We start from the raw sequence: 15511 nt of genomic DNA, 5'->3' as shown, positions 1-15511 counted from the left end.
CATTACAAAGGAACTTTTGAAGAAGAACCCTAACTTGGGAGGGAAGAAACCAAAATAGTCTCATAAGAATTAAATGTCATGGAGTGTTGAAAGACTTAACTGGGAAAAAGCTGTCAACTGCATGGAATCCAGCAACTTGAAAGGGAAGAGACAAGAATGGAATCAGTCATCTCATAGGCCATTTCCTGGTTCACACATTGATTTAAAATGTCACCACAGAAGACAGATCTGTCCATAGGCATGAGTGAAGAAATTGAAGATTCCAATGTACTTGATACTGGGCAACCTGCTAAGAATCACAAAATGGTGGAGCAAAGCACAAGATGGAAACAGCCCAGTGAACCCCAAAACACCCCAATGAGGACTGAGCATACTCAGTGCAGGATGGTGACTGGCCAAGGGGAAGTGGAAGGCAGTGGCTGGAAACCTTAACAGGAGCATTCCACACTGCAACCTGTTTCAGGGGCATGCTTCGCATAAGTATATTTGCCACCTTGCCAATAGACACCTGTTTTGTGCTTTCTAATTGCAGGTGTGCTATAAGATTGACATCATTCAATCTTTTTCTCTGAGGGACAGGGGAGAGCCAATTACCTGCATTCTAATATAGGATGCTTCTTGGGTACAGTGGTACCTCAGGTTACATACGCTTCAGGTTACATACGCTTCAAGTTACAGACTCCGCTAACCCAGAAATAGTGCTTCAGGTTAAGAACTTTGCTTCAGGATGAGAACAGAAATTGTGCTCTGGCGGCGTGGCGGCAGCAGGAGGCCCCATTAGCTAAAGTGGTGCTTCAGGTTAAGAACAGTTTCAGGTTAAGAATGGACCTCCGGAACAAATTAAGTACTTAACCCGAGGTACCACTGTATTTGGGTTGCATGCAGGTGGCGCTGTGGGTAAAAGCCTCAGCGCCTAGGGCTTGCCGATCGAAAGGTCGGCGGTTCGAATCCCTGCGGCGGGGTGCGCTCCCGTCGTTCGGTCCCAGCGCCTGCCAACCTAGCAGTTCGAAAGCACCTCCGGGTGCAAGTAGATAAATAGGGACCGCTTACCAGCGGGAAGGTAAACGGCGTTTCCGTGTGTGGCTCTGGCTCGCCAGAGCAGCGATGTCACGCTGGCCACGTGACCCGGAAGTGTCTTCGGACAGCGCTGGCCCACGGCCTCTTGAGTGAGATGGGCGCACAACCCTAGAGTCTGGCAAGACTGGCCCGTGCGGGCAGGGGTACTTTTACCTTTACCTTTACCACTGTATTTATTAATAGCATTATTTCAAGTTAAAGAGTAGCGCTTCCTCTCACTATTAGTAGTTTTGTGTTACTGGAACCAAAGGGTTGCATGGTAAGCCTGAAGTCTTTGGGCTATAGCCAATGTTAATCCTACTCAGAGAAGACCTAGTCAAATTAATGAACCTAAGTTATTCATGCCCATTAATTAACCTCATTGGGTCTTCTCTGAGTTGGACAAGCACTGGGTACAACCCTTTGTATCACGTGTCAGATCACTTCTGAAACTTAGGAGATCTTTGACATCCACTTCAAACTTAGACCTTTGATTTTTAAATTAAGGCCGCTTCTATAGCATTAACTCCTAAAATCTAACTATAATCGCTTCCAAAATAATGGGAAATACTGGATTATGGTAAATATTAAAAATAATCAGTTGTGGCAATACATGACTGAGATTCAGAAGGGCCTGGGCTTGTGCACAAAACACTCCCTTGGATGTTCTAGAGGCAGTCAATTAAATGGCTAGTTTCCTTACTAGTTTCCCCCGGAAAAAAGATAATGTTCTCAGCCATACTTGTTGTTCCATCTGCACAAGTGTTCCAGCCTGCCAGACGGAACGGTCCCCCGCTGTCCTCTTTGCACTGTTCTGGGCATTCTGCTGACCTCTCCCAAGCCTATTTGGGTGCTCAGGGCTTCCACTGGGGCTTGTTACGTGAATCCCGCACAATATATACCAGTGGCAAACTCATGATTTGAGTGTGGATCCTTTGGCAGCCAAAGCAGCACTATCTGTGCGCAGGTGAAAAGTAGTAGAAGGCTTGGGAGAACTCCATGGTTTAGAGAAGTACCAAAATATTTAAAAGACACTCTTAAGGGTTGTGGGGACTCCAAAAAAGCATATTGAGGGCTGATCGTGCTCAGTGGGCACAGGGTGCTGGCCGGCTGTTAGAGTGCAGGGAACAAAATGGGAGGGGTAAGAGAGAACAGAATGGAATATGCTAGAAAAAGGGCATGGCTGGGATCCAAAACAAGAGCTCTCTATACTGCATCATTTTGTTGGAGTTTCCATTTGTCAGGTTCAAAGTCCACCTTGCATGAGGGTCTCTGGACAGCTTTAGGTTAGTTAATGGTCTGATCTAGTCTGTAGGGTGGTTGGGAGAAAATGAAAAGTCCATGTATGTAATCTTGAGCTTCAGGGAGGGCAGATTTCAAGACTGATGAATACGTGAATATCTATATGTGGAGCAGGATTAATGTGGCTTTGCTGAATTAATTATACACCAAGGTTGGCATATCTGAAAGATAAAGGCCACAGCAATCTGGAGCCGAGTGAGTGATTCAGCAAAAGGAGCTGACAGAGAAAAGAGAAAAATAGATCTAAATATCTGTGATTCTGAGATGAAAGACTTCAGTTAATGCAATAGTTACACAGAACCGTGTGTGCAAATCTTGTTTGACATAGGCCTCTTGTCAGCTGGTTCATTGTGAAACATGCTTTATTCCTCCTAGGGGGTGGTACATATATAGAGACTCCTAAAACACACACGCTTTGGCAGTGGCCAAGATATAGATATGGGTGATTTGGAACCTTATCTTTACATCTCAACTAATTGAGAATGTCACCATACTTTGTACCCCTCAGTCCCTTCTTCTGTGGGTGTCAACACTTCAATAAACTCTCCAGTCCTTATGAATCATGCACATAGTCTTGCAGGCTGCTTACCTCTGCTTGACTGTATCTATGCATGTGTCATGACACCAACCATGAGCAACAGCATAGTCTCTGACTCAGGGGGTGGGGGGAAGAGCCAGCCAGATTAGAAGGACTGCAGAGGTGCTATAATGAAATCTCAACAACAAGCCTGAACTGGAGCAAGTTGGCCAGGACTACCCTTGAACTGAGACCCCCCACAGGCAATGCTTCTTTTGCCAGGTTCTGCTGATAGATCAGCCACCTCTTTGCCCTGGACTTAACACTCCCTAGTGCTTGCTTGTTTTTGCGGGTCATGCACCAGATGGAGTAAACCGAGAGGTGGACGAGTGTTAGGCTCAAACCAGAAGTCTCTTCCTCTTAAGGATTTTCAATCCTCAGGAACAGGGTAGAGCATTGGATGCAGGAGTAGGAATGCTTGAGGAATTTCATTTCTGTGAATTCCAATATGAAATCATCTGATTTGCTCCTCCTGAATGAAAGTGTGGATCATAATGTAATTATGCTATTCTTTGCATTTTACACTTCTCTGAATTTTAGCGATACAGTTTTTAGCTCAAAAATAATTCAAAATAAGTTCTAAAATATGTATTTTAGGATAAAATACGTTTAGAAATGCATACGCTGAAACAGACCTGTTGCTTCAGGGGCTGTGCAACACTATCTGGAACAGGCTAAGCACCACTTTCAGTATAATCAGTACCATCAATTAGTAGTACTTCCATCTTGTCTGGATTAAATCTCCATTTGTTCACCCACCAATTTCAGTACTCCCAGCCAATATAATTTACAACTTCACTGCCTCCCCAGGACTGGGTGATGAAAATGAGAGACTGAGCTGAGTATCATCAGTAAACTGATGACACCTCAGACCAAATCTCTGGGTGACTTTTCCCAGCGGTCTCAGATAATAAGAATGTGGCTAGTAATCTTCTAAATTGCACCATGCCAAAGGGACCAAGGGGTAGCAAGATTGCATTGCATCTTGTTTACACAGGTAAGTTTGCTTCAAAGATAGCTTGAGAAAATATCAGGAAGCCAGGCTAAAACAGCTACATATCATTTCACGTCATTTTTATTTATTAATTATAATCAGAACATTCTTCACAGTACTGTTAGTTGCGGTTGGTTCCCATTGTGCATTATATCTTTGCCTCAAGAAAGATGAAAGGAAAATAAAGGAATTCCAACATTGTAAAGGTGGGGGGACAGGAGAAAATGAGTTATATAGTTAATAAGCTATTACTTAAGGTAGCATTGTTAGTCTTTTCAGAATTGACATAGTGTATTCTTTGAAGCAATTTTAAGGAAAATAAAGCCATTATATTCACATTAATATATTGTTGTTGTTTAATCGTTTAGTCGTGTCTGACTCTTTGTGACCCCATGGACCAGAGCTCGCCAGGCACTCCTGTCTTCTGCTGTCTCAAGCAGTTTGGTCAAACTCATGTTAGCTGTGCTCTGGCTAGGGGTTATATATGCACATGGAAGCAGAGTCCCTAGCTAGATGGCAAACTGTGTATTCAAACCAGTGCTTTACATGTAGTTCCAGTCCTCTCTTAGATCCAACTGTTGGGCCTGTCTGCATGTGTGATTGGAGATGGGAGCAGGCTAGACCTTTCAAAAGGGCTTTGCATGTGCAGTTCCAGCTGCTGTGTAAATACATAGTTGGATTACAGTCAGTGATGATTATTTTTGGCTATAGCAGCTGGAATGCCTGTAGTGAGAGTATTAAGCGCCCTGAATGTTAAGAAGGCTAATAGTCTTCATTGGGTATGCCACAACCTCAGATAAACAAAGAGGTTATCCTGCTTTGCTTACAAACTCTGTTGATTGTTTTAATAGGATTGCCGGCTCAACATAAGCAGCAAACTACTGTAGAATAATGAATTATTTAAAAAGGGATTCTCAAACAATTAAGGGCTAAAATAAGGCTTTGCCACATTAACTACATAGTTACCTTTCCAAAAATGCTGTCAAATTCATCATGTGGGAAGGATGAACCATAAAAAATTCTTAATGGTAGGGTGGTGTATAACTGTGTATTTCATAGGAAGAGGACGTAGTGGCATGTAATTTCTTGGGGGTTCATGTTAGTTACACAGCCAGAGTATTTGAAATCATTTTGTCACCATGAAACTTCTAGAGCTGTATTTTTTAGGTACCTTTGTTTATTTATTTACATACTTACTACAAGGTTTATATGCTACTGTTTAGCTAGTAAGGCAGGGGTCCCCAACATTGTGGGGTCTGTGGGCACAATTGCTCACCAGACAAACTGTGGCAGGTACCCCATCCCCACAACTTGCTCTTTTGGCTACAACAGAATGCTTCTTTCAAGCTTTATTTTCGTGGGGATGGGGAAAGCACCTGGAAGAGATCAAGGTATGGATTCAGGACCACAGGTAATGTTCCTACCTTTGAAGCCAGTCATCCAAGTTGTCTCTGCAAGGTCCTGGAGCAACTAGCTAAGTTTTATAACAGGGCTGGGTAGATATTGCCTGGGGGCCTGACCTTGGGTACTGCTTCTTGGCTAGTTAAAAAGCTGGTATTTTCTTCAGCCACTGTTGGTTCCTTCAGATTAATTGGCGTTCTAGCTGTGAGGAACGCTCCTCAGAGTTCTGTTGATTCCCCAAGGTGTTTGTGGACCAGCCATGAGAGTCTGGCAGCAGGGGTATCTCTCCAGGGTTTGGGGAGAGGAGGTGGGCTCCAGTGTCCTTGGACTGACACAGGATGGACTAGGGACTGGATCTAGCTCCTTCAAAGAACTTCAGTTTGCTGAAGGACACTGCATCTGAAAAGTCCTGGTTCTAACCTTGGCTCCCCCTTAATCCTTGTTTCAGACTTTCATGCCAGGCTTGTCTTCTTCCTCTGACAACACCCCCAACTTCTCATTGATTGCCATCCACATTAATAGTTATACTTGTCAACTATTTCAAGGAGGAGGCTATGTAGATGGCAGCCAGCTCCGTTTGTATTTCATTTTGATGTTATATTGAGTTTTCAGCCATTTGAATTTGACTTCAGACCCACTTATGGGATGGAGGCAGGTTTGGATGCTCTGGTGAGTGATCTATGCTGGGAACCAGGAAATATAGAACTGTTAGTTCAGCTGGACATCTCAGCGGTTTTTGATATTATCAACGATGGCATCCTCATGGATCACTTGCCTAGCATGGGACTTTGAGGCACCATTTTACAGTGGTTCTAGTGGTATGTGTTTGGGGACTTCTGTTGGATGCCTTATTTCAGGGGTTCCTCCTCAGGTACCAGCTCAGAGGGCCCTTTAAGGGGATTCCCGGCATTGAACTCAGAGGACCCAGCCTAATCTAATCCTGCCGTTAGGCTACAATCCTATCTCATTGAAACAAGTTGTGCATATTTCTGAGTATACATTTTATTTTATTTTATTTTATTTTATTTATTAAATTTATACACCATCCTATACACAACAATCTCAGGGCGGTTCACAATATTTATTTTTTTTAAAAAAATGTCAAAATATTTAATGCATGTTACACACGCCAGAAGTTTACAATTTTCATACCAAAACACATCAAACAGAGGAAGAATATAGTGCAAAGTGTCCATGGTTAGGATTCCACAGTTTGTGCATGAGCTGGTGAGCTATGAATAATTTGGCAAACTAACAGAATAACTTTTGTGTGCTTCTCGCCTTCTCCCACTTCCCTCCTTGACTTCAGGCTGTGCATCTGGCTCAGGCAAGTTTCCAGATTGAAGCCTTTGGATCTGAATTTATTCTTGACCTCTCCCTGAATAAGTAAGTGCATGTTTGTGGCCATTTTTTCCCTACCTTTTGTATTATTAGCCTTGAGCTGTTTTAGTTTTATGAAATGAGGAGGCTCTGCAGTCATTTCCTGAAATACTGTTTGATCATTGAAACCCTTTAAAAGAGGCAAAATCTGTGGAGGATATGTCTGTCGAAGGCTACTAACCATGATGGATCAGCTCTAGCTGTGTTTGGGTCCTCCTTGTGAGTTTCCCACAGGCATCTCCTTTTTTTAAAATAAATATTTATTAAGGTTTTTACAATGTTACAAAATGAAAAAGAGAAAAGAAAAAATACAAAATAAAAATAGTTAAAAACAATTCAATCTTTTCATCACTTATCTTCATTTACAGTGGTGCCCCACAAGACGAATGCCTCGCAAGACGGAAAACTCGCTAGACGAAAGGGTTTTCCGTTTTGGAGGTGAATCTCCTATGGGCTTGCTTCGCAAGACGAAAATGTCTTGCGAGTTCCTGCGGGTTTTCCCCCCTCCCCCCCTTTTTCTAAGCCGCTAAACCGCTTATCAGCTGATCCGATCAGCCGATAAGCCGCTAATAGCGCTAATCCGCTAATCCGTCAATGGGCTTGCTTCGCAAGACGAAAAAACTGCTAGACGAAGAGAATCACAGAACGGATTCTTTTTGTCTTGCGAGGCACCACTGTACTTGTTTCCCGGACCTCCTCATACCTCCCCTTTTTGTATTCCAGTTCAATTTATTAGTTCAGCAATTCCTTTCCCTCCTTATCTTATCCTGATCTTTAATCTTAATATATTGTAACCTAAATTTACCTGTTAAGAATCCATTTTTTTCATATTCTTTTATACCATTACAGCTAGAAACCCCTTAACTTCAATCCAACATCATTCTAACATTCATTAATTTTACAATATTTCTGTAAATAGTCTTTAAATTTCTTCCAATCTTCTTCCACCGACTCTTCTCCCTGGTCCCGGATTCTGCCAGTCATTTCCGCCAATTCCATATAATCCATCCCACAGGCATCTCCTTAGCCACTGTTGAAAGTAGAATGATGGACTAGATGGGCCATTGGCCTGATCCAGAAGGTTCTTCTTAGGTTCTTATGCTTACCTGTGCTAGGCTGCAAAGAAGTACATGTCTTGTTGTCATTATTATATATTTATTTTTCCCTGACAAGGACTCAAGGCGGCTTACAGATAAAATAAGAACAGCAAAAAACATAGAAAAGAACTAATACAAATCATTAAGAAACAATTAAACATTAAAAGAATTAAAACGATGTAGACAATCACAACAAAAACAGCATGCCACCAGCCCCCTTGTTAAAAGCAGTCAGTTCCCCAAAGCCTGTTGGAACAAGGCAGGAGGACAAGAAGTGGGGAGCCAGTCTAAGGGGAGGGAGTTCCAAAGTTGGGGAGCAGCCACCCAGGAGGCCTTCTTCTGTATCCCTACCAAGTGTCCCTGCGAGGGTGGTGGGACTGAGAGAAGGGCCTCCAAAGATCTCAGAACCCATATGAGGGAATATGGTCTTTCACTTGGTTGGACCCAAGCTGTGTAGGGCATTATAGGTCATAACCGGCCCTTGGAATTGTGCTCGGAAACAGACTGATAGCCAGTGAAGCTGTTATAACAAGGGAGTCATATGCTTCCTATAACCATCCCTGGTCAACAATTTGGCTGCAGCCCTTTCAGAGAGTTGAAGTTTCTGAGCAGTTCCATGTAGAGTGTGCTATAGTAATCCAAATGGGATGTAACTATGGGTTGTATCTGCAAACCCAGACCCAAGCTTGGCCATAGCATTCTGAACTTCAGATGATTGTAACTTTTGGTAGTGACCATATCTGTGGATATCTGTGGACCAGATCTGTGAAATGTTATGAGTCGGTTTAGAAGTGGGAAGGCTTCTATCCCTCCACACTCCTGCCCTTTTTCTGCCCTTGAACTATCTCATGCTTCACTTACCTCTTGCCCATCACTCCTCCTCAGTATTGATTCAAAACTGGGTCTGAAAGCAGAATGAAGTGGGTCTAGATAATCTGCTTATTCGAAGCATATCTGCAGCTGGTTGACTGACACTCTTTCGATCACCTCGGCCATTAAGAGAATATTAGAGACTGAACAGTAGTTTTCTTAAATTGCTGGATCATGGCAGGAGGACCTCCTCTTTCAAGGCCGTGGGTATAACTCCCTCCCATAGTGAGCCATTAACTGCTCCATCCAGTAAATCCCTTCCTGCTAGGTTTTATTAGTCATGATGGACAGGATTAAAGGCGATTTATGAAAATAAATAAAACTGGAGAAAAAGTAAAAGGAAATTAAATAATTTAAGTGCAGAGTGTGGCCCCCCAAAAAGCATGGTCAGCTTCTATGGTCCTTGCTTGACTATTTCAGCCATTTTAAGCGAGAATGCATCAGCACAAATATTTGTCAGCTGTACAGAAGCACCATTCTCTTACTGAAGTTCAGTTAAGATCTGTTTTTGATTATTTTGTTAGTAGCGTGACTGCTTTTGGAGCGAGAAAATAATGTTTATGAAACTTACTGGATTTGCAACCAGTTAAATTATTTTAAAATGTGGACTCGCATATCAGCACATCTTTCACATACTGATAAATTTGTCTCAGGAATTGCATTTTAGATGAACTAGAAGTTATTTAGGTTCTAACACCTAACTTCTCTGTTCCATCATGGTCAATGAAATGACATTCAGAGTCATGCTTAGCGTTATCTACTGTCACCATAAAAAATGTGTGCATTAGAAAGGTGCAAAGCAGGCAAAAAACAGGAGTTTTGCTGGATAAGAATTGCTTTACTTTAGAGATGGGAAAAGTCAGCAAATAAGCCTGATAGGAAGAAATCAGAGGTAAGAAGGGCTTTTTAAGGTTCTTTTAAAGGAAATTGTGGAGGAAATTTAATGCACAAATGCACACTTTTTAAATTGTTACAGGTCATTGTACAGTATTTATTTTCAAAAATTAGATAGGGCAATAATCTATCACACTAGCAGAATGGTGTTATGACCTGTTGAGGGTAGTTGGAGAGACACTATTTATACTGCAGGGAACACTCAGTGTTCATTTGCAGTGTTTCTTTGCACAGGTGAATTGTCCCCTCTTCCTTTAAGGATTCTTATCAGTTTTTTCAAGGGTAGGAAAGCTTTGCAACAGTGTCCTTTAGCTGCAGTGCTGTGAAAAATGTTTGTTATTTATTTGAAGCAATTTTATCCTATTGAGAAAAGGTTCTCAGAGCAGCTTGCAAGGCCCTGAAGAAAGTCGCATATAAAGTATGCATTTCAAGCAACATAATTGACCCGAAGCTGATATATTACCTTAATGATTTTAAAATAAAACATGACAAAGGAGGTAGAATGCACATTCAACGCAGCGAAATTAACAAAAAAATTCTTAAACATTGCAAATGAAAACATTACTAAAGGAAGTCAAATATAAAATGTACATTTAAAGCAGCGTAGTTAGCAAGAGAATAAAATAAAACATCACAAGCATAGAACATATATGCTGCTGTTGCTGTCAATCCTGCCATTGGTGGTTTATGGTGAGTGGTGGCTGTGGAAGCTCAGGCTCAATGACCTGGGTCTGTACTAAGGGCTTATCCACACTTAGCTTTCCTCCATGCTTTTTTGGCAAGGTATGTGCTTTAAAGCTCTGTGAGCACCTTTTTTTCGCCCCAGAGCTTTCCCTGCGTAAACCTGCTCTTTAAAGCCGAATTGGAACAAACGGCAATCCGCAGAAAACTCAACTTGCTGTTTGTTGTACTTCAGCTTTAAAGAGCGGATTATCGCAGGGTAAGGTCTGAGGCGGAAAAGAACACTTGGACACAGAGCTTTAAAGCGCAGACCTGTGCCTGGAAAGCACAGGGCAAAAGTTAAGTGTGGATAAGCCCCAAGAGACAGCCAAGATCAGGGGTCAGCAAACTTTTTCAGCAGGGGGCCGGTCCACTGTGCCTCAGACCTTGTGGGGGGGTGGACTATTGTTTTTTTGGGGAAATGAACAAATTCCTATGCCCCACAAATAACCCAAAGATGTCGGATTTAGAAGGTGATTGGGCTGGATCCAGCCCCCGGGTCTTAGTTTGCCTACCCATGGCCAAGATGGTCTCTTCAGCAGCCTCAACTTTTGTAGCTGGAGCCAGTCAGGTCCCTGCCCTTCAAGCTAGCTGGGAAAAGGCCTGCAAGGCAGGGAGCAGGTCTTCCAGGACTCACAGCCAAGATTTTTCACCACCTCTGAGTTGACCCTCTTAGTACAGTGGTGCCTCGCAAGACGAAAAGAATCCGGTCCGCGAGTCTCTTCGTCTTGCGGTTTTTTCTTCTTGCGAAGCAAGCCCATTAGCGGCTTAGCGCTATTAGCGGCTTAGCGGGCTTAGCGGATCAGCTGATAAGCGGTTTAGCGGCTTAGCGGATCAGCTGATAAGCGGCTTAGCGGATCAGCTGTTAAGTGGCTTAGCGGATCAACTGATAAGCGGCTTAGCGGATCAGCTGTTAAGCGGCTTAGCAGCTTAGGATCAGCTGATAAGCGGCTTAGCGGCTTGGGAAAAGGGGGGGGGGAAGGGGGAAAAAACCGCAGGAACTCGCAAGACATTTTTGTCTTGCGAAGCAAGCCCATAGGAAATTTGTTTTGCGAAGCACCTCCAAAACGGAAAACCCTTCCGTCTAGCGGGTTTTCCGTCTTGCGAGGCATTCATCTTGGCGGGGCACCACTGTATTCTGTGCGTGTGGGTACAAGCCTTTTTCTTCCAACCTGTGATCTAGTGACTGATCCTCATGTTCTGTTAGAGATACTGATAAAACAATGTTTTCACAAGTCAATACGTTTTTTAGCTTGTTTCCCTACAGCCTTGGTAGTATCCACCATCCTCTTTAACAGTTCTGCCATTTCTTTTATTTTCTGGGCTGATATCTGTCCCCATCTTGGTAGCCTTCTGCCTCTTAGTTGATAATTTCCTTTCCAGCAGGCTTTTGCCTCCCAGGGTTCGCTGATGCATTTAACTTTTTTAACTCTCCTCTTTCCTAATTTGGTGTATTGGTTTCATTGTTATACTATAATGTTGCTTTTGATATGTTGTCCTGAACATTCAAAAACATAAAAAGCAGCATGTGAACGCTTTGTTCTTATTTTATTGTTTGTATTGTATTATTTGTTTGTTTTAAACAAGTTTTAATTCTATTAATGTTTACTTTTTAAAATGATTGTTTTTTCTTTGTTTTTAGGGTTTCTTGTTTTATCTGTAAAACAAGGGGTCCTGTCAGGGAAAAAGCAGGGGTATAAATAAATATATAATAATAATATAATTTTAATAATAATATTTGTTTACATGCATGTGTTTCTTAAGATAAAGTTGTTCAGTTGGGTGTAAGTAATGCTAAAATAACACCATAGTGAATACATCTAATCTTAATTTTCATAGAAAAAAGTACAAGTGAACATGGTAGATTAACTGTGATAATCAATAATTAAGGCAAATATTCTTTATTACTTGCAGGATGAATTATGTTAAAATATTGAATGGATAGATAACCATACTGAGCACATTCAGGTTTTCTAGCAGTATTGTTTAAAGAACTATATATATTTTCTCTCATTTCTGTGTAGTGATTTATTATCCTCAGATTATGTGGAGATTCATTATGAAGAAGGAAAACCACAATATTCAAAGGTAATGTAGAAATATTTTATCCTGGCCAAAGAGTGAACATTTACCAGCACATCCTCTACATGTCCCCCCCCCCTTTTCCTTGCACATTTCAAACTCTAGGCAGTTTTTGAGGTGCATTTCCTGTAGTGACATCTGTAACAGGGTCATTTCTGTTCCCCGCATTGTCTGGAAGCATATTGCAATCGTTAGAAAAGGAGCTCCACATTGGCGATCTTGCGTCAATTTGACACTCCTAAAATGGTTGCCGCCTATAATATAATAATTACAGATTGTATACACTTGGCAGTTAGGAACCACTTAACCAACGTAATTATTTTTGTTTTAGAGGAGCTATATTTAATCATATTTCCCTGTCTGCCATTAAATTGATAGATGTGTATTGAGTGAAACTTCCTATGCCAAGCGTTAACAAAATTACTGTAGCCACATGATGTATATTCATAGCTGAAACCATAGATCATGCATTTTATGGTTTATGGAACTTACAGCATTAAGTAGGGCATATCTTAAACGTATCATAAATGTTTGCAGATTTCTACTAATTCTCACCTGTTCAAGTTCTGTGCAAAAGTGTAGAAGTTGGTATTCTAACTTTACCCATTTCTGTACTGTTAAGTTTGAAAAAAAATATTTAAAGTATAGCATGTCAGTTAGGATTAGTGGAACGTAAAACTACATTGCCTACCTCATTGCAGTGCTCTCAGTCTGGCTGCTTGCATGGAACCATGCCTCCTTAGGTCATAATTATCCTGCCTTTACAGTGGTGCCTCGCAAGACGAAAAGAATCCGTTCTGTGATTCTCTTCGTCTAGCGGTTTTTTCGTCTTGCGAAGCAAGCCCATTGACGGATTAGCGGATTAGCGCTATTAGCGGCTTTTAGCGGCTTATCTGCTGATCGGATCAGCTGATAAGCGGCTTAGCGGCTTAGAAAAAGGGGGGGAGGAAAAAAAACCAGCAGGAACTCGCAAGACATTGTCGTCTTGTGAAGCAAGCCCATAGGAAATTTGTTTTGCGAAGCACCTCCAAAACGGAAAACCCTTTCGTCTAGCGGGTTTTCCGTCTTGCGAGGCATTCGTCTTGCGGGGCACCACTGTACTTACAGAGATCGGCATTACCATTATCCTTTGCAGGTGATGGTGCTTCAAAACTTTCCATAAGGATTTGAGAGACTTGAGACTGTGGGCCTGTTTAGATGTTATCTCTCCCCTTGCTTCTGTATATGTGAGATCAGAGGGAAACTTTGGGCTTGTGTGCTTACTCCCTTTGCTTCAGTCACCATGCACGCATAGATTATGTCCAAACCTGGAAATCCTAGGTGTTTTTTTTTTAAGAGCATGCCTCTAATGTTCAAAAGGGAATCAGTGTTGAAATAATTGTTGGATCTCACAGTTGGATGTTAACTTTTATGTGTGGTGAGGAAGTTTTGGTAATCCTGGGACCATTCCACATTTTTCTGCATGTAGATGTTGTGCTGCCCTCAGTTCCATGTTTCTCTGTTGCACTGTGGAAGGGCTTAGTGTATGTACTGCTACCTCATATGCACAGCTGCAATAAGACTGAAAAATTGGGAACCTAGCAACTTCATTGGCCTTCAAACGAATTTACAAAATACAGTTATTGTGTTGTTTTTGTTAAAAACCCATCTCCCTGGCCCTTACTCAATGCTAAAGGGACTATTTGCATTATCAGCAGCTCTGGAGTTGCTGAGTCATGAGTCTTGCATAGAACCTTTGAGTCAGCAATTGCACCATCTTTGCATGCTGCAGTAACTTGATCTAGATTTCCTTGAGGATATTTACAGACTCAGTTGATTTGGAAACACTGAGAAGAACCTTGAAACCGTGTGTTCCATAGCAGGTATCATTACATTCCCCAAATGCAGAACTGATTTATTACCCTGAAGGTCAAAGATAGCCCTTTAATATTTAATTTAAGGATAGATTTTAATTAATTTTTTAATTTAAATTTAAATTGCCCATATGTGGAGACTTGAAACTGAGATGAAATAATTTAGAAATAATTGCTGCAAGACCAACATATAATTGCTTCTTTGTGACCTTTGCAATAAGCCTTTTGGAATGCGCAAACCATAGCATACAATTTTACTGAAAGCACTGGCTGACCGCAGAGGCATTTGGGTCTTCTGTTGTTATCTTAACAGTTTTGTGCCAGAGTAGAGTTAGTAGTATGCTCTTCCTGTGTTCCTTAGTGACCAGAGAGAATAAGTACATCATTGCATATCTGGCTAATTTGCTTTGTCATTTACTTTCTTGATCAGCTAGTAATCATTATTTTGTTCGTCTTCTCACAGGGCAGTGTTTTCCAGAGATCTTTATTTTATGCATTGATCTTAGAAAACAAAGTGAAGATAGCAACTCTGGTTTCAGATAGAAATACAGTGGTACCTCGGGTTACATATGCTTCAGGTTACATATGCTTCAGGTTACAGACTCTGCTAACCCAGAAATAGTGCTTCAGGTTAAGAACCTTGCTCCAGGATGAGAACAGAAATCGTGCTCCGGCGGCAGCAGGAGGCCCCATTCGCTAAAGTGGTGCTTCAGGTTAAGAACAGTTTCAGGTTAAGAACGGACCTCCGGAATGAATTAAGTACTTAACCCGAGGTACGACTGTATAAGAGATTCAGATTATACGTCATATTACTTAAATCCAGTGCTTTTTTCTTAAAAAAGCAAAGTTTAGGGGTACTCTCATTTTGACTTGAGAAATTCACCATTTTATAGTTAAAATCGGGAAAAATAAATACAGTAAATGGACAAAACTACGAAGATTCACAAAATGTATAGGGGTATGCGTCCCCCCAGAAAAAGAGCACTGCTTAAACCACAGACTCCTAGATTATCATTCAATTGACTGTATTTTTAACTCCTCTGTAAATATTGTGCTCTCCTTTTAAAAGAACAATCAATTATTATAATAAAAACATGTTAGTAGGTATTTTGGCTCTTAAAACATCATAAATGAAGCAGATACGTCTATAGTTCATTAGAATATAGGACTGATGATTCCTCAAGAACTTTCCTTCGCAACATTAGTTAAAGGTTTGAATTCTTAAAAATTCTAATCCTACTCACTGAGCGGAAAGTTTAGCTGAATCTTAGCTGAATCTGTTTAG

At 41.4% G+C, this 15511-nt stretch overlaps 1 protein-coding gene across 3 annotated transcripts in view; it reads left to right on the top strand.

Annotated features, from left to right (window-relative positions):
* ADAM23 (ADAM metallopeptidase domain 23) overlaps window positions 1-15511 on the top strand; it is a 74518-nt gene that overhangs the window by 1919 nt on the left and 57088 nt on the right. For all 3 annotated transcript variants that reach the window (XM_083473121.1, XM_083473122.1, XM_083473123.1), the window contains exons 2-4: window positions 111-306; window positions 6640-6716; window positions 12316-12379. In XM_083473121.1, the coding sequence (XP_083329247.1) occupies window positions 208-306; window positions 6640-6716; window positions 12316-12379 (240 nt within the window). In that variant the 5' untranslated portion in view covers window positions 111-207. The remainder of the gene's footprint in view (window positions 1-110; window positions 307-6639; window positions 6717-12315; window positions 12380-15511) is intronic.

This window comes from Podarcis liolepis (genome assembly GCF_965112155.1).
Source record: "Podarcis liolepis genome assembly, chromosome: 1".
In the NCBI taxonomy this organism is placed as follows: Eukaryota; Metazoa; Chordata; class Lepidosauria; order Squamata; family Lacertidae; genus Podarcis; species Podarcis liolepis.
The sequence above is the reverse complement of the archived record's forward strand: the minus strand, read 5'-3'. Positions and strand labels throughout refer to the sequence as shown.